The sequence below is a fragment of the Erpetoichthys calabaricus genome, chromosome 1 (assembly GCF_900747795.2).
Source record: "Erpetoichthys calabaricus chromosome 1, fErpCal1.3, whole genome shotgun sequence".
NCBI classification, from domain to species: Eukaryota; Metazoa; Chordata; class Cladistia; order Polypteriformes; family Polypteridae; genus Erpetoichthys; species Erpetoichthys calabaricus.
Window position 1 is genome coordinate 216438525 of NC_041394.2, and position 25661 is coordinate 216464185.

Consider the following 25661-nt stretch of genomic DNA (forward strand, 5'->3'; position numbering starts at 1 on the left):
ATGGAAGGGCTTTCCACAGTAAAAGCATGAAAACAGACAACATGATCTGCCTTGCAGCTGAAAATACAAATCTACTGACACACATGAGCAAGAAGAATTATTTATAAATACAGTATGTGACTTTTGAACACAGTAGCCAAAAAAACCCCATAAAATAAAGGATACACAAAATTAGATGAGTTTAATCATGGCATCTTCACTAAATTCTCAAGTTAAAAAGATCTTACCCTCCTGAGGAATGATGCGAAGAGTTACACTTAGTCCGGCATCTTTGATTAATTTCACGATATCTGCATGAGGCATGTTAATAATGGACTGGCCATTCACAGCGAGTATCCGGTCCCCCACTTTCAGCTTCCCACATCGATCGGCTGGACTGCCTTCAATGATTCTACCAATTTTATGGGGCACAGCTTCCATAAAATAAATATAAAAAAATAAAGAAACATAACATTGTTGGATTTTTTAAATGCTATAAAAGGCAGGCAGGTGGACAATTAAAAGCAGGTTAACTACAAAGTGACCTAGTTGCAAAAATGTATTTACTTTGAGAAAGAAAAAAAAAATCTAAATTTTAAATAATTAAGCAATAGATTAGCAATGATATGCAATAGTTAAGACCATTTAGCTACATTTTTTTCAAACAGCATCCTCCTCACACTGTGGATATTCGATCTTGACAAATGCAGAATCGAATAATCCAAGTTAATCCACTAGTATGAATAAAGTCAAAAAGAAAGCATCCAATAGGAAAGAGACATCATATATTAGCCCTGACATAACTTCCCTGAGATCTCCTCTGGACATGAAGTGTGTCTCTTTACTTCAACCGACTTCATCAGCTTTAAGAACATTCAAAGAACCTAGCTGGTAACATCTCCTTCAGAAATTAGTCTTTTGTTGCTTTGGTTTTGCTAATCCTTCTTAAATAAGTATTTTTTATGTAGATTGGTTATTTATTTAAGTACAAAAAATACTTATTGGAATTAGATAAAGATAATAGTGCAGCATTCAAAAAATAAAAGCACTTGCCCAAATGCATCAAAACAGCAATGACTTTAGAACACCTGCTTAACAAATTAAAAAAAAAACAAAAAAAAAAACATTGGGAACAATGAAAGTGTCGGGTAAAATTAGACATGTAACACTTTGCTGGTTGTGGGGTGTAAAATGTCCACTATTATGACACTAATTATCTGTGTAACATAATACACTATAGATGATGACTTTAGCATTCTAAAGAGAAGAAGAGTGTCAGTTTATTTTTCACTGTGTAATTTGATATATAGTTCTGTATGAGAACTTTTGAATGACAGGTGATTGTGAAGCAAAGGTGGGTAAACATTGGTCACTATAATCATTCTGAAAGCTGGTGATCAATTTGTAAACTGGATGGATGAGTTAAGAAGATTCTTGTTGACAAGACACCACATGAAAAAGTATAGATTTTAGTCTTCAAGAAAACTATAGAATGTTTACTTTGTGTTTCAGCATTATAAATCACAGGTTTGTATTTAACCTTTTAAGTCTGAGGCTAACCACAAGCTTCATACCACAATGCTAATATGATGAGTAGATGTACTAATCATAAATTGGTCCTGTGAAGAGAGATGCACATAATCATAAAGGGGTTATTAATGTGGCTCTGGGTTTTTTAACCAGTATGTCTTATAAGGGTAGTGGTAGACTATAGGAGGAGGAGCTGGTAAGAAAAATTGCTTACTGCTGGAATAAAAAGGTAAAACAAAACTGGATGTACAAGGGGGGACCCAAAAATAACGTGCATTTTTTTTTCTGGAGGCTGGAGGGGTGTTAGTTCTGATGTTTGCCACTAGGTGATGTACTAGACTGCCCTCTGAATCATTTGGCCAAGTGGCGTCCTTGGGTGAAGGTCTGTAAGGTCAGTGTAATTTTTTTTTTTGAGCTTCTGTTATCGTCTTCGTCGATTTTGTGATGGTAGACTTGAAAGAATAACGTGTTTGCATCAAGTTCTGTTTCCTTTGGGGGAAAACAGCAGCAGAAGCTGTCACAATGCTTTGAGAGGCTTCCAAAGAAGAAGCTTTGAACCAGGCAAGGGTTTTTACCTTAAAGTGCTGAAGCAATTATGTGATGCTGTGTGGAGAAAACAACCTGAATTGCGGTGATCAGGCTAGTGGCTTCTGCATCATGACAACGCCCCCGCCCACACAGCACTGAGTGTGTGGCAGTGTCTCACGAAAAACGGGATGACACCAGTTTCCCACCGCCACTACTCCCCAGACATTGCACCCTGCGATTTTTTCTTATTTCCAAGAATGAAGAGGGACCTTAAAGGTAAGCATTTTCAGGATGTAGAGAAGGTCAAGAAGAACAAATGACTGAGGCACTGAAGGCTATCACTTTGCGAGAGTTTCAGAACAGTTTTGAACAATGGAAAAAGTGGTGGGACAAGTATATTGTGTCTCAGGGAGAGTATTTTGAGGGTGATTACATTTTGGAAATATTCTGAGAAATACATACAATTAAAAAAAAATCTTGTTATTTTTGGGTCCCCTCTAGTATTTAGGGACTTCACACCATGTCTGGAGAAGTATCTGTTAAAAAAAAAATTCTACACCATTGTAAGCTTGTGAAAATAATCCTCACACTTCCTAATTGGAGATTGTGGATCACCAGTGGAATCTGAAATTTATTAAGAGCTTGGAGCAATGCATTTCAGGTGGTTATATGCATACATAAAAGAAATGAAAAGTTGCAAAAGGTCAATACAGGGATAGAATGTAGAATGTCAGGGGAAAACCTGACACTGGGTAAGACAGAAAGAGAGACCTCAAATCAATAAAAAAAACAAGAATGCCATACTTTGAAAACAGGAATTGTGAACATGATGAAAGGGTGTAATAGATAGCAAGAAACGCTCACTCATTACTATAATGAGAGGTACTATTCTTCTGCAATCAAGACAATTTAAATTGTGACACAAAAGTAGACAGAGTGTCAACTATCAAACAATAAGATTTACAAAGAAAGAAGAAGAAAAAAATACTCACTGATTGTAGATCCAGTCTCAGGTCTGTTTAAGGAACTAATGATAACAAAGCCAAAGCCCTCATTCTCCTTGCGATGGATGACAACATCATTTGTCTGCAAACTGTGGGACACAAAGCCTTCTGGGGGTGAAGCCCCAGAAACAACTTGCTGTGTGCTGTTGGGATAGGCCACAAAATCACTTCTTGGAGAGCTGTGTTGTGTGGATACTGATCCAGGACTCCTGCCATTCTCAGGACATGGATCACCTAGAAAATGTATATTACTGTTGTGCACATTTAAATTGTAAACATGTATTGATATTTACATATTATATTATGTAGCAATATACAAACACATATATGCTGTCACACGTGTGTGCTTGGGGAACAACTTACAGGCTTAGATGATGACAATGTTACCCCAGACCAACCAAGGGTGCTAAGCAATAATGGTATCTCTTTGTCTCTCCCCTCTACAAAAAGGAAGATTGATGTGTCACCATCTATGATGTCACTTCCGGGGCCAGCCCATTTGTGTTCGCCTTTTCCTCCCAGAAATCAACATAAACGAAACCACCACCATCTTGGGGCAGTCTCAACCTGAACAATGGGACTAGGCCAACCTTGTGTTAACAAGAGTGTTCTTTAGTGCTTTTTGCGCTCTTTGCAATACATGGGATTTGCCTTTAGGGTGCTCCAGACCCTTTATGAGCTTTTTTTGTACTTTATTACAATACAGATATACTTCTGTGATCTCAGATTGGGTTAAGAGGGTTTAAGAGTGCTGATATGCCATAAATACACACACAATTTGCCCTCGTGGATTAAATATAGCAACCTATGGGGTCTTATAAATGCCAAGAAAAAAGTAACAATTCAAAATGGATGCACTTATTGTTAAAACATATATTAATCTCACTGGGCCTATATTTCTTCGCTCCTTTGCACTGGTTTATTTGTTGGGGGTTTGGCTTTCATCTTGCCCACCTCCAAAGTACTCCAAAACTACTTGGTCTCACAATGATCATCTTTCTCAGGCCCTCCATTCTAGCCTCTCTTCCTTTGTATCAATAAGTTGCTCATCAGGTCCTCTGCTTGGCTCAACATTGAATGGCCTGTGAGTGTGACATTTGTGGTCAGACAGAAGCCTCATTAGCAAGAGAAAGTGCTCCCTTTAACAGCAGCACTACATTTCTTTCAGGAGGAATAACTTGACTATTGACACTACAAAGCTTTTCTCTCAGGTAAAAGGTCAGACCTCCTTGCATTGTGTTTAATTATTGGCTTCCTAGTGTCCAGGAAGTATACAGTATTATAAATTTCCTTCCAGGGCTCTCTACCTTGATCCAGAACTTTTGGAGAATTTGCTTCCAGGATGCTTTTCACTTTGACCTCCACTGGCTACTCATTGGCTACTTACAGTAGTTTGTGAGGTTTCTCTTGAAACACCCAAGTTTGTGTTTCTTTTGTTTTGTAGGCCATGTGCACATGTATATATTCTTTTTCTTTCATGTGTACAGGCACATTGATAGTGTGATGCCCATGGTGCACATAGCCTTAATGAAGGATGGACTAGGGCAAATGAGGACCCAAACGATAACCTTGGTGCCAAAAGTTCTCAGTGCACATTATTCTCAACAGGTAAAAATCAAATCAAGTTCAGTAAGTGCAGTGCAAAATTGCCTTCAATAAATAATTAAATCATAAGAACAGTGCATTTGTGGAGGTTAAAATCAATCAATCAATAAATACATAAAATCAATAAAACCAATAAATACCTTTAAGTCAAAATCAAGGACAAAAACAAAGGCAGAATTGACCAAATTTTCCCATCTTGCCTCGTGAACAAATCTCCCTTTCTCAGTCCTGTCTCCTTTTCTGACTTTACTGGCCTGCTCAGCACAGCTGAGACACTAGTGGGCATATCTTTGGCTCCTGTCCTCAAAACCATTCTTTGGTATAAGTAAGGACCTAGTAAGCCCTGCTCCCTTGTTTCATCCCCATCCTTTGGCGTATATAGAATGACCACCAGAGCGATCTGCTGCTCCTTCTCCTTGCAAAGCTCAACAGTAGCGACCCCACCCCTGCAGTGCCATTCCTTTCACTCCACACAGGACATCCTAACCACCTTGCTTCTTTTCCTTCCACGCCAGCTCAGTTCTGATCCTGGCACTCTCTCTGTCTTTAACTCTATCTTGGTTTTACCTATGCCATTTCTCGGTCTTTCTTTCTTGATCAGGCCCTTCTATACCCCATGAGGGTAGGTGCACCTAACAATCTACAGAGACTCAATGAAGTATGGCTACATTAATAGCATTTATGCATGCAACATACAATTAGCCAACTCTTTCATTCGGTTCTCAGCAGCAGCATGGCTTTCCTCCTGCACACCTACATCATGGGCTCTGAGCCACTCCACTGGTTTCATCAAATCTGTGCACCAACATGGACGCTTAACACGCTTCATCATAGACGGATAGATGGATGGACAGACAGACAGACAGACAGACAGACAGACAGACAGACAGACAGACAGACAGACAGATAGATAGATAGATAGATAGATAGATAGATAGATAGATAGATAGATAGATAGATAGATAGAATGTAAGGGATATTCATAATGTAATGACATGATTTAAATAATCTATAATGTGGGCCTGTAAAACATTCTTACATGTTATGTTTTGAATTTTGTTAAAAATGATGAGAGTGTAACTTTTAATAATACAATTTCAGTGTGTGAAAGTGACACTCTGAAGTACAACACAATGAATAACTATCGTTCATAATCATGGGGAAAGTCATTCATCTTTTTATAAACATAAATTGTGCCTCTTTCGTTCCAATTGTATTATTCCACTAAAGAAACTTACAGCAAAATCACCAATTTTATTTTTGCTTCAAGTGATTTTAAAATCATTTTAGCTTAGAACACAATACATTTCAAAAAGCATGATGTGTTAAATTGTTATTTAGAGGTAGGGAGATGTGATCACTAAGCACATGTAATACAGAAATGCACACAGAGAAACATCTGCAGCAGTAGAAACCTTATCTAATGTGAGAAGCTGGCACTCAGTCATTCCCACTACACTTAAGTCTCTAGCATTGCCCATCATTGCACCAACCAGTAATTGGCAGGAAAAGAAGGTGAATATTTCTATTCTACTCTGACCAAACATTATCTTTTTGATATAAAAATGAATGAAGACAATAATGCCTTAGTTATGTGCAAATATGATCTTATTTACCATTTTTACATTACTATGGGAAGTAAAGGAATTATATACTCAGACTGGTGGCACATAGCCAAGAATATATTCTTCTGCTATTATAAGAGAATGACAGACTGATGAAACAGTAGGTACACAAGACTCTTTACAACCATAGTGGCCTCAGGTCATTAAATAATTAGCGATTATTGTTAACTTGTTCAAAATGTGTTCTTGTAATGATGACATCTTGATTATTTTACCTATCAAAAGATAATAATTAAGAAAAAAAAAATAAAAACAAATAATAGTGCATATCTGTAACATTATAAAATCCCCCATACTGTCTATTCAAATACGTCTATAAACTCTTGATAACACTTCACTTTAGGTACTAAACTATCAGTAAAATGTTTATTCATCTCTGAAATACTACCTCACTTTGAAATGGTCAGAGGTGGCTTAAATGAGATATATTTCTCTTGATGTTGCCTCAGTATAAGTCCTTCATATTCACAAGTAATTTTACCAGTGTATCAAAGGGTCTTAACAAGCCACACTGCACAGAGATGAATGGCATTTGTAAGGATTATTAAGACAAAAAGAAGCCTTTGTTAAAGTCTTGTTACGTAACAGTATGTGACTAATATATGTATTTTGCAGTACCTAAAGTGTTACCGAATGCTTTTTTAGTCTTTGGCAAGGTTTCCAAAAACTAAAATGAGTTGGAATATAAAAATAAAATTATTGCTGGATAAGAAAGAAATATTTTCTGCTTCTGTATATTGTAAGTCACTGTTCAAACTTGTTGTTTAATCTTGAAGTAAAGTGAATAAAGTATATTCTTTGTTGGGATGAATGGTGTGTTCTCGTCTAGCTTGTTCTAATGTTCTAATGAATATTTTGCTATATTCGGCATAAAGCTGAATCCAATGGGTTCTCAAGGAATGGCAGCAAATAACAGTGTCACTACGAAAAAGGTTATTTTTTTGTTTATAATATTCATTATGTTTATTGTTTCACACTAGTGAGACCAGAAACTTATTTAGAAACAAATACAGAAACTACTTAAAGTATATAACGAGTAATAGTAATTGAGGAGCCTGGGAGTCATTGAATTAAGAAAAAAATGTACACAATATTCTTTAAATGGTCAGTCAGACAATTTTTCCAGTCAAGACAGTGCTTGTATGAATCTGATTTGGATATTTTGTTCTTGTTACATAACCTTGTGGTGTGATATTAGAAAAACTACAACGAATGTAAAGATGTACAATTTTATTTGTATTTTTATTTAATGTAAATGCCAGTGAAGAATTCACCCATTTATCTATCCCTTTTTAAACATGCTTGTTTAGGTTTTAGGTGTGCAGGAGAACTGGTGCCTACCCTGTCCAAATTAAATGAAAACAGGAACCAACCTTGGATGGCGTGCTAGCACACACTTAATCACACGCTCACACTCACTCACACAATGTCACTCTAGTTATCCATATTTCTCTTTTCCCATCACAGAGACAATTTGGCTATGTACACAACTGCTTGTTAAAGCTACTTCCTTAAAATTTTATGTCACAAAATCACAGAATTGTAGTAAACCTGAGTTTATAACTGTGCTTTAACAGCTAAACAATTAAATTGCATTATCATTACATACGAAACAATATAAATTAGGTAAAAAAATTAAACATGCTTTTAAAATATAAGTTCAGTAATATTATTATTGACTTATAGCCAGTTAACAATGGGGAGTGGAAAACAAAAATTTCAGCCAGAAGCATTCTTGGAGTAAATCCTGAGGAACAGTAACCCCTGTGTTTTACTGTAATCAGATATTTTCTTAGTTTATAGTATATATCATTGTATATGAAAGAAAACCACTAAACTCACCCACATACTGCATTTTTCGCCTAACTGTAAGGTTGACCTGACCATTTCGGGCTGCAGCATGCATGAGGTCAATGACATATCTGTGTGTCTTTCCAGCCACAGTTATTCCATCGACAACCACTAATTCATCCCCTGGTCGCAGTCTTCCATCTCTGTCGGCAGGACTTTTCTCAATTATTGCTCCAATCAGAATCTAGGGTAAAAATAAAAATTGATCAAATCAGAGTTTAACATAAGTTTCAAAGTGTCAGAATACTTCTCTTATCACAGGAGGAACATAGCTACACAAGCAGCATTGGATATGAGGCTAAACTAAAGAATGCCCTGGTTAAAAGAAGGACTAATTCAAGTGATGCGGCTGCCAATGCTGGCTGCAGACTGAGGAAGCTCTACTTTTGTTATGCTAAACCTAGTGAGCCTTTTATTTTACTCGTGTGCTTTTGTTTTTCCTTGTATACATTCATCAACAACAATTGCTTATTTTATTTTTTTATTTTCTTGGTTGGTTGCCTATTTGTTATAATAATAATTCATTACATTTATATAGCCCTTTTCTCAGTACTCAAAGCACTATCCACACAGGGAGGAACTGGGAAGCGAACCCACAATCTTCCACAGTCTCCTTACCGCAAAGCAGCAGCACTACCACTACGCCACCTGTACTTATTACTTGCCTTTTTCCTCAAGTCCCTTTACATTATTTCACTAGACAATTTAATTGAATTTCAGAAATAGACAATAAAAGTGACAATTTCATTACCTCCCTTCACAATGGCTTCACCACTCATCTTAAATTCATAACCTACTGAAGAAAGTTGTGATCCATATTTTGTTTATGATTCCATTGAAGATATTTACCATATTTCTGATTGAATTTAAGTAAAACTCTGAATATGAAATAATATTCAAGGAAAGCATGCGGTATCCATATGTTGTTGTGCACACCCCATAGCAATATACTGTAATTGATTATTATTACTTGGAAATTTAATTTAAAGGTGCTTTTAATTTATGCCAAATTTGTGCTGTATCCTGATCTTGTAAGTTTCCTTGGTATCAGCCAAGTAAATATAAACATAGTCCATCCATCCATTTTCCAACCCACTGAATCCGAACACAGGGTCACGGGGGTCCACTGGAGCCAATCCCAGCTAACACAGGGCAGGAACCAATCCCGGGCAGAGTGCCAACCCACCGCAGGACACACACAAACATACCCACACACCAAGCACACACTAGGGCCAATTTAGAATCGCCAATCCACCTAACCAGCACGTCTTTGGACTGTGGGAGGAAACCGGAGCGCCCGGAGGAAAGCCACGCAGACACGGGGAGAACATGCAAACTCCACACAGGGAGGACCCGGGAAGCGAACCCAGGTCCCCAGATCTCCCGACTGTGAGGCAGCAGCGCTACCCACTGCGCCACCCTATAAACATAGTAATAATAAATAAAAGTGTCAGAAAATGGATGAATATGTGAAAGGATGGATACAACAAGCACATACACCATACAGCTTCAAAGAGAAATTCCAGAAAGAATCTTGCAGCAGGAGAAGAACACATAAACTCCTCATACAAGATAAGGTACCTGCACAGCTAAGAGTGAATGTCTATGAGATGGAAAACATCAACTTGGTCTAGTTGAACACTAAAATATATGCTCTTTTTAATTATACTGAAGCTCCATAAGAAAAATAACTAATGAGCTGAACTGTGCGCTAATTAATAAGACTAAAAAGACACAAACATAAAAAGAGCAAAACCTTAAAAAGCAAGAAAACCAACAATAATTAATATCACACACACATGCTTGCTACATCTCCCTAAAAATTTAGCAAGCCCATTTTGTAATTCCTGGATTTACACAAAAAAGGCAGAAACTAGGAAATAACAGCATCTTTAATAAAGGCAGAAGTCCACTTAAAAGCAGAAGTTGGTTGGGATGAACACCTGCAATTAAGGTGGTCTGCAGGACTGAACTTAAGGACCACTTAGTTAGCACTGAAGCTGCACCTCTGCTTTAACAACCGCTGTCATTTGCACCCATGTCTGAACAGCTCATTGGTAATGATTAGATATCTGGATACAATTTAACGAGCAAACTCTACAGAAATAAGGTTAAATAAAATGGTAAAAGAAAGTGAAGTGCTTAAAACTGTAACAAATAAAACTTACTTCTGAATTTCTCCTTAATGCAAATATCATGCTAGAGCACTTTTCTGAATGTAGGATAAGAAAAGTCCAGCAAAACAATTAGAGTGATGAAACATTAAAGTGACCCACTAATCTGTGAAACTGGCTGGAATGAAAGCTTGAAGCCACAGTGGTACACCAAGTCTGAATGTCGAAGCTCCTGTCTTAAACATTAAACTTTTGTGAATATATTTTTCTACTTTCCAACCCACTCAATCTGGTTCATCATTGTAGGGGCAGACCCTATTCCAGTGGTACTTGTATCAAGGGCAGGAACTAACCTCTGGATGGGAGATATAGGTCCACCACCCACACACACTCACCTAATCTGCACTTAAACCACTAGATACTAACACCTTCTTTTCTGCTCTCTGTCTCCCATCATACTAAGCAGAACTTCATTGCTTTCCAGCTGCAATATACTTCCATAAGGTCAGCTTCTCTGTCTACTGCTGACAAATAATTCGCCTCTGGCACACACTCGACACATACATGGATTAACACTTGTTACATATTAACTTTGGTTTGAGTCTCTCCCCACCGGCAAGATCCTGTTTATATTTGACATTTTCTGTCCTTTTAGTCTTAAGCTACTGATAATAATACAATAATACATTCATTATGTATATGCAAACTGTAACTTCCTCCTATCATTTACTTACTGGCTGCCCAGGTTCATCCCCACCCAGTATTCTGAAACCAAATCCAGATTTCTGCCGACGAAGATGGACATCCACTTCCTGAAAATCAGCACCTTAAAAAATAAATAGTAAAGCCAATTAATCCAGTCCATTTAAAAGCAGTTTCACAATAATGCATTTGATTTTACAGAACCATGAGCTAATTAAAGACTATTAGATCTGCTTTATTAGTTGAATATTAAAAATGTCCTTGAATTAGTAATATTGAAATTTCTTACATTACAAATTTATTCACTTAGCATGAACAAAACATATCTCTGATGTCTAACATTTTGTGTGAAATCAAATAAGCTAGCTTATATAAAATGATAAACAAATGCTGATTCTAATGTTTAGAAACAATGAAATAATTTTCTGTTTCAAAGAATATCACATGCTGTAGTAAGTCTTATATTGAGGTAAGGTAGTTATACTCATTAATTATGGTGCTGGAGAGGGACATGAAAATTGGCATATGTAATAAAAATTTAACTTTACTACTGCATGTAAACTTGACAATATGGTAATGACCCTATAAACCTATACCTAGTATTACCCAGGGAAAAATAGTATAAAAGGGACCCTTTATGTATTACTCCAGAAGTAGGCTTTTGTTTGAAAGGCAATAAAAGTTATTCTTTTCAATATGGGGGCAAAATATATAGATTTCCATCCAGAAACAAGGCCTAAGAAATTCAGGTCTCTATAAGTGTAGCCTATGCGGGATATTCACTCAACATCCTCTAAACTGCAAGTGCTGAGTTAGACTAGATTTCATAATTGTTATTTTTTAATTCTATTATTTTTACACTGTTAATTTCCTGAATATGTCATAGTATATCTATGTACATTAAATATCATGTAAGATTCAAATCAAAGTGAGAGTGGAAGACTAATGAGTGCATGTACAATACAACCTGGAACATTCACAATTTTTTACATATTTACTACTTAGCAAAAATTTCTTGTCAGTATCATATGGCCTTTGCACTGTATGACCTTTGCAGACTTTAAGTTTAAAATCAGAGGTGTTCACACGTATTAGGAAAAAAAAGTATTGTATATCAGAGCTTGAGAAGGTCTTTGTTGTGCTTTTCCAGTGATTCCCCCGTTTCAGTATATAATACTTACTTTAACATACAGTGCTACTATTCCTACTATTACTACTGATAATAATAATAATAATACACAGGGTCTCTGTAGACCACAACTGCTAAAATAGGTTGAAAATTGATAGAGGGAAAATAATTTATTAAATAGCACCTTTAAAAAGGACACAAGATGAAAGGAAATAAAAAATATAGATATGTTGCAAAGAATTAACAGAAAAAATAGGTGAAAGCTAAATTAAAATTAAACAAAAGCAAAACTGGAACATGGAAATCAGTGGGAGGTGATAAATCAACAATGAAATATGCTTTTTTCAGTATGTTAAAAATTACATTGAACCTGAAAACCTAAAATGAAGGCATGAATTTCTAAGTTCACAGTTGGTTACCTCTGTGCAACCAATGTTAGCTTCCCATGATTTTGCATTGCGTAACAGTTTAGAAAATGTACAGCCGGATAGGTAGGTGCAGTGGGAAAAAAAAGCACAAATTCCCCAGGTGGGTAGATGGGGCTGAAAAAAGAGACAACCAAAATGCCGGACAAAGTAAACAAGATGTGGTGTAATCTTTGAGACAATCCTCTAAATAAGTGGGGGACAAATCTTGGAGTGATTTTCAGGTTAGTAGGAGAATCTTATAATAAGCTGTGTAATTAACTACAGAATAAGAATCGTATATTCTTGTAGTGATAAATGAGAGAGTGAGGATTGGAACCTCAAAATATTACAAAGGAAATAAGTAAGATAGAATTCATGTGGTATGCAAAAAAAGTGAGCTGTCAAAAAAAAAAATCCTGAGCCTTTTAACTTGACAACATAAGAAAAAATTATGGAGATGCTGTAGATTTTAAATGGGTGGCTTTGAAACTACAAAGAAAATGTAAGATACATTAGTATTTAAGCTGATGTTTCAGTCATTTTTAATATTGTGAGGTAAATAATCAAACTGGAAGACAGCTGCAAGTTTCAGATACTTATGAAGAAATGTAAAGTTGGTGCTATAAATGTTATATCTCATCCAGGGTTCCTCCACTGGCTGGGGTTCAAGGTCTTGTTGTGTGTGTTTTTTGTTCAATTTTAAGTTGTTGAGGTATGTTAATGTTACTTGTGTTTGTTGTCTGCTGTGTTTTCTATGTGTTTTGTGGGTGGTTCCCCAAGAGATGGGGCCACCTGCCAATCACAGCCAGAAACTGCCCTCAGCTCTATCAATCTGGAAGGTCTTCCACAGTTCCTGGTGGTTTATTTCGAAGGTGAGTTCTTGTATTTTTTATGTATTTAATGTGCTCAGTGATTTACAGCATTTTTGACATTTTGCTCTGTATATTGACAATGCTTGGGATTTTATATTAGGACCTTTGTTTGCCTTGGATTGCCTTGCTGGCAACTCCTTTTGTCTTTTTATTCCCTATAGAGCTCACTGTTTAACAGATCCTATGAAAATAAATCTTTGATTTTAAAAGGTTTCTGTGTAGCCCTTTTTGTATCTAGAAAGGGAATTACAGTAAATGTGATTTCCCCCTTTAGTGGGCATTTTTGGAAGTGTTTTTGGACTCAAAAGAGTATAATTAGCGAAACAATGACAATTGTTACCATAGTGGAGCATGGTTGAACCAAGAGGTCAAAGTAAACATCTGTATCAGCCTAACTGATGACCCTGGACACCACAGTTAAAAAATAAATAATAATTTCAGAGTTATTATAAGGAAAATGTTTTATGAAGAAGTGCTGCTGATATAAAGTAAATATGTGATGTGAAGATCGTGTAAAATGAAATATCTAATTTATAAAAATCAGGGATCAAAATCTTTCTTTTACATTATAGTTCAGACTTTATCCTTACCAAAACAAACAGATAACCACTGGTTTTAGCTTTTACCAGCAGCACCAAAAAAGAGAGTATGATATATTTCATGGGCCAAAATTATGTAAAATCCCTGTCATTATTGTAGAATACTTTTCTGCATGGTTGATATAGTTTACTGTCAAATAATGCAAAGAGTACGCGACACGTCTTTCGCCCTAATTCTGGGCTCATCAGGCGTACACACTCTACTGTACTCCCTCTCGGGAATCGAACCTCGGACGTCAGCGCTAGAGGTGAAGCCCCTAACGCTTGCGCCACGGTGTGTGGCAACCATTCTATTATCTGCTTCTCACAACTGAGGGCATCGTGGCGGATGTTAGCCGACTTGCTGACCAACCACAAGCATTACCTGGTAGGTAACCACCCATACAATCAGATTGTGATTCAGACTACGAATGCCATGAATATATATATATATATCTTGCTTGGGTAGTCACTGGATTCTAAAAAAATGACAAAAATGTCATTTGCTGCTGACTAATGGTTTGTTGAGGTCTTTTGAGATGTTATTTGAGTTCAATGTAGTTTCCCACTATGTATCCAGTGGTGCCAGAAAAGGCTACCAACCCTGAGACCCTGTAGTGGAACAACCAGGTTTGATAATCCATGCATGAAGTGATATTTATTTTAGTAAAAAAATCTAAAGTATATTTCTAGCCAGCATTAAGTTTTGCATCAACAATATTTAATAAGAAAACTCTCCCTGATGGGGATGGGTTATGTTATTCAGGTTTATATAGTTTTCCACCAAATTAAATCTTCACCTCTCATTTATACACATCGGTTGAAATTTTATATCACTATATGAATTATGTTTATTTGATTTGATTTTAGAAAACTACCTGTCAAAAGCTGTGGTTGCCATGACTGCTAGTAGGGGAGCTCATTGCACTCTCAGTACCCATCTTTCTATTGCTATGAGAAAACTAAAATCTATAAGTCACAAATAATTAAAATGTTAAATAATGAGCAGCAGTAACATATAAAGATGAATGGCTTTCCAATATTAACATATATGCCTGGGTTTATACACTTCAGTTTAAGTGTGCTTTACAAACACAACAATTTAAAGCGTATTTAAAAATACTAGTGCTAGCAACCCAATATCTATTAGGTAAATAAATGATCATAACAAAAATAATTTTCACATATTTTAGGTAGTAAATTGTTGTGGATGAAATGTACAACATATATCTTGGGAAGGGTGTCCACACACACTGTATGACTCTCTATTATCTCACTATTGGGAAACTTTTACTGAAAAGGCTTACCCATGTCTTATATGAATAATGCTCCTACATCACATTTAACACCCAAAGGAGTTGAGACATTTACTTTTTGTCACATGAAGACCAAGTTAGTAATATAGTAAAAGTATCACTAGCCTGACTAGAGCTCTCAGTTATGCTAATTCCAGCTTATCCACTTTTACTGGCATAGCTCACTTGTCCCTCAGGTCATACAATAGCCACGCAAAAGGTCCAAAATAATTCTTTACTGAATAACTTGCTTCCTGGCTCTTTTTCAGCTCACAGTGCTTACTTCCTTTCATACACCTTTTCAAAGCAGCCTCACCTGTATTCCCAATGCCAATCTTCTTTATACTGTGACATCACCCAGCCATATGTTTATTTGTCTTGTTGAAGCCAATCTTGGCAGTCTGCATTCTCCAACCATTTCAAGTTAAACATGCACTTTCCTGGCATTTCAGACACTCGATAAATCATACTGACATGTTTAAAATATACAGGGTTCTTTACCTGGCTAACTATTTTCCACTTAACAACAACTTGCCACTAATAATTCAATGTGCAGGCTAACAGCTACTACATATCTATACCAGTTTACCTGTGTGCTGACACACAGAACAAAAGGCAAGGTGATATTAATGTGCAAGGTCATTAAACATAACATTAATGCAAGATGTGGGTGTTTTGTTGGTGAAATATTGGGATGTTTTATTTCATGATACGTGATTATTGGAATTCACTTTAATATCTTCCATGACTTTTATATACCATTTAATTTTGTTTAGAATTTCAAGGACATTTCAGTACTGGTTTTGTCTTGATGATTTTTCATGATTTTCCAAGACTGTTACAAACCCTGATTTGCAAACCCATCTTATACAACTTGATGGCTACTGGGACCTGAACCCTAACCCACTAGTATCAGGCACATGGCAAGACCCAATCCAGGACATATTCACTGAAGTCTCCACTCACATGTGCATACACACACACTTACACTCAACCAAAAGAAAACTAGATTGCCCTGACAAAAGAAAAGAAGTCATTTGGACCTACCAATTAGTTGATAACAATACAAGTTAAATTCTGGTAGGAAATTGGAAAGTGTAAATAGAGTGATACTTGTTAATATTCAAAGTGCTACCAGCTGGAGTTTTGAAACAATCCGGCATTTTACCACAGGTAAGAGAGAGAAAGACAGAAAAGAATTAATAATAGCAACAAACAGAGGAATGAATGAATTTTAAGAAGCCTTGACTAAAACAGTGAGAATGTAGTCAAATTGACAAATTTACCAATTCAATTTATGGGTTACATCAGACATTTAGAAAAACATTGACTACACTAAAAATCTGACAAATACATTTTGACTCGAGGTGAGCAGGTACTCATGCACGAAAAGATAAATAAGTGGTGTAGAGTTCAAGTGGTGGTTACAAGAACAAATCGGGAAGAAACAGCAAATTTCTGTGGAAACGGGATGAGTAATATTGTCCTTGGACAGCAAAAACTTGTCAACTGAAGACAAAAAGGACCTTAAGACTCATGAGAGGAGAGTAATGAGAGCATCTGGCAGCATTAAAGAAAAAAAACAACTGAATTCAACTTAGTGAAGTTCAGGAGCAGAAATTATGCCAAAAAGAGAATAAATTTAACAGATTAAGTAAAGAAATAACATGGTTATCCATTCATCATATATTTTATGAATCTAATGAGTTAATTCAGGGTTTTGCTATGGGGGCCTTTTAACATCATTATGTTTTATAGTATTAATTGTACTTATATTTTGAAACTCTGTGATGAGGCAGGAAAATTAACTGTAGCACAACTGAAAGAAATGAAATAAGGATTTCTGTACACTCTGTCCAATTCAGAATGACATTTTATTCAAATATTTGTTGGCGACAACATTAATAAGCTAAGTTGATTGGTCAATGTTAATCTTACTACATAATGTGAAGGTATTAGTGCGGTGTATGAGAGGAGGAGAATCTTCTGAATGAATAACACAACATTAAAAAAAAAACTAAAACCTAATCAAATAAGTTTTAATTTATAACACTTTCAGTCAGTCACCTGTTTATAAACAGCTACAGTATGTGTATTTACACAGTGGTGCATTTGTCTTTTTGTACCATTCAGTGTTGGATGTTACCCCTTGACTCTAGAAACTGGATTAGAAACGTTTCATAAAGAAGGAATGGTTAGTATACATCATTTCCAGCTGTCAAAAATATCTTTTAAAGAAGTGTTGGTACATGCTGTAGAATGAACCTTTTGCTGTAGGCTTCACACCTCCTCATTATTTTAACCCTAAAATGTTTTATAGCACAATCACAGTGAAAAGGTAATCAATGAACTGATAATAAATGTCAGATTGATTGTTATTTCTCACTAACAGTAACTTTAAAGGAATTTTTACTTCAATTCACTCACTGTTGTGTATTCTTCTATGACAGGCTGTCTCTCTCAAAATGCTAAACAGATGAAAAATGGTTACTTTTAAAGCTGCTATACTTTTGATTATTAAATTATAGCTTGCATAATAAGCCATAAAAATGACATGGGTGACTGCACAGTATTGGAATGACAGTCAACCACAGATTCCTCCTTTAAAATACTGACAGAGTTGCTCACGTCTCTAGCAGTGCAATTATGCATGCCACACTACAACCAGACTGAGGACATGCTACAATTTACACATCATTCAAAACATACAGTACTTCCATTTCATATGAAAAATTAGATTTTGTTCCATTTTCATAGGGCATATTTTTTTATAAGTCTGAAATATCAGTTTTGACAAAAAATATAGTTGAAAGCATATGTACCTGTTTAAAAAGCATTTAAAATGAACAGAGCACACATGTGCTTACAGATGGTTCTAAAATCCTAAAAAAGCAATTCATGGAAGATTGACTATGCGACTATGCCTGTGATGCTCAAGTTCTCTGCTGGGGTTTGTACAAATCCAGCAGGATGAGTGGATGAGTGCACACATAATATCTTCAAGCACGCAGGAAGCAACAGTAAACATGTCAATTAACACCGGCCTACTTGACCTCTCCACTGCCTCGATGTTTGAATTAAACTGCTGTGCTGGGCCTAATTGTTAATGGCAAGATGAATTTGCTGAACTCTTTTACTATTTTTGATAAAGCTAGATGGTTGAGTGCAGTTATCCAGTGCCTTTAAAAAAAATGAGAGCCAGAAAGAGAAAATGCAAGCTTCAATTCAGTGTATCATCTGGGCAGTCAAGATCTTGTGATTAGTTAGAGAATAATATGCCTAAAGCTTTTTGATTACATACTGTACAGTATAATTCATCATTTTCTTTTAAAGCCTGATTTACTAGCTTTATTTTCAATGTTATCTATATTGGTCTAATATTCAAAACAAGACACATCCTTACAATAGTCTGAAAAGGAACATAAAGGTCCATTAAGCTATTCAATGTCACATATCACTCGATCAATAATTACCTCTACAAAGCACACGATCACAAGGGTCTTCACAATACAAAGAAACAGTACAATGTGACCACATTGTCAGGAATGTTCTAAGAAGCTTACCAGCATTTGGTCTCATTAGGATTTGAAGTCAAAGAACAGCAAATTAGTCTGTGAATGAACGGTAACTGGAATAAGGGGTTGCTGGGGGGCATAGCTAATTTAAATGTAACAAACTGAAGATCAGAATATTAACTTCAGTCCATCCTTCCTGGCAGTGCCTATTAATATTATTATTACAGTATGCTCTGGAGGGAATTCCAGCACAACTGAAAGCAAGGCAGAAATCATCGCTGGGTTGTTGTGCACCGTAGAGCATGCTCACACATGAACCCACATTCACTTCCTCAAACAGGGCAACATTAGAGTTGTCAGCTCACCTAACCTTTATGTCTTTGAAATAGTGGAGCAAAACTAGAATACCAAGAGCAACGTCCATGCAGACAGGGGGTAAAATATCTAAACTCCACAAAGGCAGTGACTGGGCAATGATTCAAACCCAGGACTCTGGGCAGCTTTGCTAACCACTGCTCTACCATACTGTTCAAATATCAACATATAAAGGCAAATTAAGGCAACACCTTACTTCCTCTTAGAACTGTGCATGCACTGCAATTGCCCAGAAAATAGCGTCTATCCATAACTCAAGCAATGGTATTGGTAAGTACATCAACAACTACTGAATGTACCAAGAATGTAAAATACAGACTTACTAATACTTTATATTATAATAACAGATACTTCATGTAAACGTTTACCCAAACTAATTTAAAAAAGAGCAGCTCACAGGTTATAGGCAGTACAGAATTTTGAGTACAAATGGTTCAATTTAGAATATCCCCCCCCCCATACTCCTAACAACAGAAATTGTATAAATAACTTGAATATGGTGCAGCTCATGAATTAAAAATAAAGAATATTGTGTTAAAAATCCTAATTAAATGAACAAGGCAGCCCAAGAAGAAGATTTAAGGATGTAGAAAAAAGACCAACATTGGTAAAGTTAGGAAATAAACATGAAAATACAGTATAGAGAAAATGTTTTCTATGTTGTTAGTAGCAGTATTGAACACCACTGATGACTTATCAGTAATGGAGCAATCCTCCCCCCAAAATAGTAGCTTTTACAAAACAGTTTGCAATTACAGAAGAAAGGGCAAATAATGTTGAAAAAGCAAATTTCTAGATGGCATGGTATTTTACAGACAAAAAGGCAATCACTCCTAGTAGAGAAATCTGAATTACTGTTATCTTTCTAATCAAAGTTTAACTGGAGTCTGCATCTCACAGAAGAGTAAAATGTTTGCATTGCAACAGAGGGAACAAGAACGGTGTTGGGATAAAATGCAACGAGAGTGAAGGGTATATGGCAGGGGTACTTATTCTCAATCCTTCACATTGTCACTGCAAACATTTTTATAATCAGAAGTAGATCTCCATCTTTCCTCACTCCATGTACTCCTTCTGTTCAATAATTCTTGTACTTCCCAGGTAGGTTTCAAATAATCTTGTGGTGTGTTCATCTGCACACAAGGAAGCATCTTTGATTAATATATGACATTCTGAATAGTCAGCATGTCTGTTAAAAACTCCCAAAGGATTTCTTTTATTAAACAGTGTATTAGGTTGGCTAAACATAATCTTTGGTTATTTGTCAGACAGGTTTGGATTTCCAATTACTCCAGATCCTCTAATAATACCAAATGGGACAACAGTCTGTCAAAACACAATCTGTTGTGATATGTTGCACTACACTGCAGACTCATTGTCTTATCATATTAATTTACTTCAAATTACACAAGATCAAATTTCCTCTGCAAAGAATATGCCAAAGTTTAATTTTCAGAATTTGGTTATTTCTTTGATACTAAAATAAACAAGCAGGGCCTTTTTGATGTTTTAACATATAGGAGAGACTGCTGTATACCGGGCATTTTGTTCACAGAGCTCTCTGAAATTTGTGGAGGAGGGCTGCTGTTATCAACTTGATTTGATGTGACATGGAATATAAAAAAATGGCCACAGTTTTAATTGAATCTGTGATTTTGTGTGTCTTACTTATTGTAATATGACTCATAAAATTAAAAAGTGTATAAATCAAAATTTGTGGCAAAAGTATTTAATTATTAGTCATTTATGTTCTTTCTTAAAATAATAGTTTATTATACAGCATGCAGGCTCACTATGAAATTTACCTCTGTGAATGAAAAGGCAAATCATTAATTCACATAACGCAAAATTAGATACTGCATTAGTTAGTATAATTATACAATCAGTACAATTAAAACTACAAAATACATTTTAATTTGTTTTGGACAAACACAAAGCGATTGTCAACCTAATTGTGATGAGGCAATAATGGACCTCAAGAAGCATTACTTCAGAGATGTTGAAAGCGTCAGAGGAGAGTTGTTACAGACATAAAATGCAAAATAAAGATTGGGTTGGTGTGTGTGTGTGTGTGCGCGTGTGTGTGTGTGTGGGGGGGGGGGGGGCTAACTTAAATAGTAGTTTTAATTTAAATAGTTTCAAATTTAGGAATTTCTTTTATAGTGGCTGTTGATGAAGCTGCTCTGAAGACAGAACAATGTATATCAACTAAAAATTAATGGTCAATTAAAGTAGAAACTATACAACAGAATGGAATTCAAAAATAATAACTAAAAAGTGACGACTTGTCCAGAAGAAAAGGGGGTTGTAAGGGCTGCTTCAGCAAGAATGACAAAGGTAAAGTACTGCTAGGATTTAGTACTAGTGGCATTTGAAAGAAGTATATATACAGTACTGTGCAAAAGTTTTAGGCAGGTGTGAAAAAATGCTGTAAACAAAGAATGCTTTAAGAAATATAAATAATGATTGTTTATTGTTATCAATTTACAAAATGTAAAGTGAGCGAACAAAAGAAAAATCTAAATCAAATCAATATTTGGTGTTACTACCTTTTGCCTTCAAAACCAGCATCAATTCTTATAGGTACACTTGCACAAAGTCAGGGATTTTGTAGGATTCTAGTCAGGTGTATGATCAACCAATTATACCAAACAGGTGCTAATGATCATCAATGTCACACGTAGGTTGAAACACAGTCATTAACTGAAACAGAAACAGCTGTGTAGGAGGCTTAAAACTGGGTGAGGAACAGCCAAACTCTGCTACCAAGGGGAGGTTGTAGCACAGCAACAAGACACAAGGTAGTTATACTGCATCAGCAAGGTCTCTCCCAGATTTCAAAGCAGACTGGGGTTTCAAGATGTGCTGTTCAAGAAGCACAAAGAAACGGGTATCGTTGAGGATCGTAGACGCAGTGGTCGGCCAAAGTGCAGCAGATGAAGACGCATCAAGCTTATTACCCTTCGAAATCGGCAAATGTCCAGCAGTGCCATCAGCTCAGAACTGGCAGAAACCAGTGGGACCCAGGTACACCCATCTGCTATCCAGAGAAGTCTGGCCAGAAGTGGTTTTCTTGGAAGAGTTACAGCCAAAAAGCCATACCTTCAACGTGGAAACAAGGCCAAGCAACTCAAGTATGCATGAAAACATAGGAACTGGGGTGCAGAAAAATGGCAGCAGGTGCTCTGGACTGATGAGTCAAAATTTGAAATATTTGGCTGTAGCAGAAGGCAGTTTGTTCGTTGAAGGGCTTGAGAGCAGTACAATAATGAATGTCTGCAGGCAACAGTGAAGCATGGTGGAGGTTCGTTGAACGTTTGGGGCTGCATTTCTGCAAATGGAGTTGGAGATGTGGTCAGGATTAATGGTGTTCTCAATGCTGAGAAATACAGGCAGATACTTATCCATCATGCAATACCATCAAGGGAGGCGCATGATTGGCCCCAAATTTATTCTGCAGCAGGACAACGACCCCAAACATACAGCCAAAGTCATTAAGAACTATCTTCAGCGTAAAGAAGAACAAGAAGTCCTGGAAATGATGGTATGGCCCCCACAGAGCCCTGATCTCAACATCATCGAGTGTGTCTGGGATTACATGAAGAGACAGAAGGATGTGAGGAAGCCTACATCCACAGAAGATCTGTGGTTAGTTCTCCAAGATGTTTGGAACAACCTACCAGCCGAGTTCCTTCAAAAACTGTGTGCAAGTGTACCTAGAAGAATTAATGCTGTTTTGAAGGCAAAGGGTGGTCACACCAAATATTGATTTGATTTAGATTTCTCTTTTGTTCACTCACTGCATTTTGTTGATTGATGAAAATAAATGATTAACACTTCCATTTTTGAAAGCATTCTTTGTTTACAGCATTTTTTCACACCTGCCTAAAGCTTTTGCACAGTACTGTGTAATATACAGTATATATATATATGAAAAAGTTTGGGAACCCCTCTCAGCTTGCATAATAATTTACTTTCAACAAAAAAGATAACTGTGGTATGTCTTTCATTTCCTAGGAACATCTGAGTACTGGGGTGTTTTCTGAACAAAGATTTTTAGTGAAGCAGTATTTAGTTGTATGAAATTAAATCAAATGTGAAAATCTGGCTGTGCAAAAATTTGGGTACCCTTTAATTTTGCTGATTTCAATGCATGTAACTGCTCAATACTGATTACTTGTAACACCAAATTGGTTGGATTAGTTCATTAAGCCTTGAACTTCATAGACAGGTGTGTCCAATCATGAGAAAAGGTATTTAAGGTGGTCAATTGCAAGTTGGGCTTCCCTTTGACTCTCATCTGAAGAGTGACAGCATGGGATCCTCAAAGCAACTCTCAAAAGATCTGAAAACAAAGATTGTTCAGTATCATGGCAGTGTTTCTCAACCTCGGTCCTGGGGACCCCCTTTGGCTGCAGGTTTTTGTTCCAACCAGATTCCTAATCAGTGACAACACCTGATAGCACTGATCTCATTTAATTAGTTGGAATTATTTTTCTTTTATCCTACATTCAGAAAAGCACAGCAGCATGAATTTTACATTTATACGACATTTAGAAATATTTCTGCTTTTGCTATAGATTTAAATGCTTAATTCTCTTTTGTTGATTTCATCATATTTTGCCCTTTCTCTGTGCAGTTTTTCCCCTTTGTTTTATCTTATTAATGAGAATTAAAAATGAGCAGAACAGACACGCTAGCAAACAACACTGAATAAGCAAAGGCTGCAACTACTTTAGCATCAGATCCACTAATTAATAAATAATGGATTAATTAAACAATTAGAACACCTAGAAAAGTAGAATGAAAATCAAGATGAAAATATTGTTAAAAAGAAAAAAATACATTATTCCCATATAACATCTTGGTACATTTTAATATATATATATATATTTTTTTTCTTTTTAACCAAACTTAGTTTTCTAATTTCTATATTGTTCCCAAAACACAGAACTTGGGAAATAACAGTTCACTTAATTAGCCCAGGAGTCCAATTAAAAACAGAAGCTGGTTGGAACAAAAACCTGCAACCACAGTGGGTCCCCAGGACCGAGGTTGAGAAACACTGGTTTAGGGGAAGGCTACAAAAAGCTCTCTCAGAGGTTTAAACTGTCAGTTTCAACTGTAAGGAATGTAATCAGGAAATGGAAGGCCACAGGCACAGTTGCTGTTAAACCCAGGTCTAGCAGGCCAAGAATAATACAGGAGCGGCATATGTTCAGGATCGTAAGAATGGTTACAGACAACCCACTGATCACTTCCAAAGACCTGCAAGAACATTTTGCTGCACATGGTGTATCTGTACATTGTTCTACAGTTCACTGCAATTTGCACAAAGAACATCTGTATGGAAGGGTGATAAGAAAGAAGCCCTTTCTACACTCACACCACAAACAGAGTCGCTTGTTGTATGCAAATGCTCATTTAGACAAGCCAGATTCATTTTGGAACAAAGTGCTTTGGACTAATGAGACAAAAATTAAGTTATTTGGTCATAACAAAAAGCGCTTTGTATGGCAGAAGAAGAACACCGCATTCCAAGAAAAATACCTGCTACCTACTGTTAAATTTGATGGAGGTTCCACCATGCTGTGGGTCTGTGTGGCTAGTTAAGGGACTGTGGCCCTTGCTAAAGTTGAGAATTGGATGAATTCAACCCAATATCAACAAATTGTTCAGGATAACGTTCAAGCATCAGTCACAAAGTTGAAGTTACGCAGGGGTTGGATATTCCAACAAGACAATGACCCAGAACACAGTTTGAAATCTACAAATCTACAAAGGCATTCATGCAGAGGGAGAAGTACAATGTTCTGGAATGGCCGTCACAGTCCCCTGACTTGAATATCATCGAAAATCTATGGGATGATTTGAAGCAGGCTGTCCATGCTTGGCCGCCATCAAATTTAACTGAACTGGAGAGATTTTTTATGGAAGAATGGTCAAAAATACCTCCAACCAGAATCCAGACACTCATCAAAGACTATAGGGGGTGTCTAGAGGCTGTTATATTTGCAAAAGGAGGCTCAACTAAATATTGATGTAATATCTCTGTTGGGGTGCCCAAACTTATGCACCTGTCTAATTTTGTTATGATGCATATTTTCTGTTAATCCAATAAACTTAATATCACTGATGAAATACTACTGTTTCAATAAGGCATGTCATATATTAAAAGGAAGTTGTTACTTTGAAAGCTCAGCCAATGATAAACAAAAATACAAAGAATTAAGAGGGGTTCCCAAACTTTTTCATACGACTGTATATATATATATATATATATACAGTATATATATACAGTGATCCCTCGCTATATCGCGCTTCGCCTTTTGTGGCTTCACTCTATCGCGGATTTTATATGTAAGCATATTTAAATATATATCGCGGATTTTTTGCTGGTTCGCGGATTTCTGAGGACAATGGGTCTTTTAATTTCTGGTACATACTTCCTCAGTTGGTTTGCCCAGTTGATTTCATACAAGGGACGCTATTGGCAGATGGCTGAGAATCTACCCAACTTACTTTTCTCTCTCTCTTGCGCTGACTTTCTCT

The 25661-nt window shown here is 36.4% G+C and overlaps 1 protein-coding gene across 1 annotated transcript in view; it reads right to left on the reverse strand.

Moving 5' to 3' along the window:
- The window catches only part of magi2a (membrane associated guanylate kinase, WW and PDZ domain containing 2a), a 1178725-nt gene that overhangs the window by 73094 nt on the left and 1079970 nt on the right, over positions 1-25661 (reverse strand). Inside the window, exons 14-17 of the mRNA XM_051924022.1 lie at positions 10971-11062; positions 8114-8306; positions 3030-3275; positions 228-413 (exon numbers count right to left, since the gene is read on the reverse strand). Of these exons, the coding sequence (XP_051779982.1) occupies positions 228-413; positions 3030-3275; positions 8114-8306; positions 10971-11062 (717 nt within the window). The remainder of the gene's footprint in view (positions 1-227; positions 414-3029; positions 3276-8113; positions 8307-10970; positions 11063-25661) is intronic.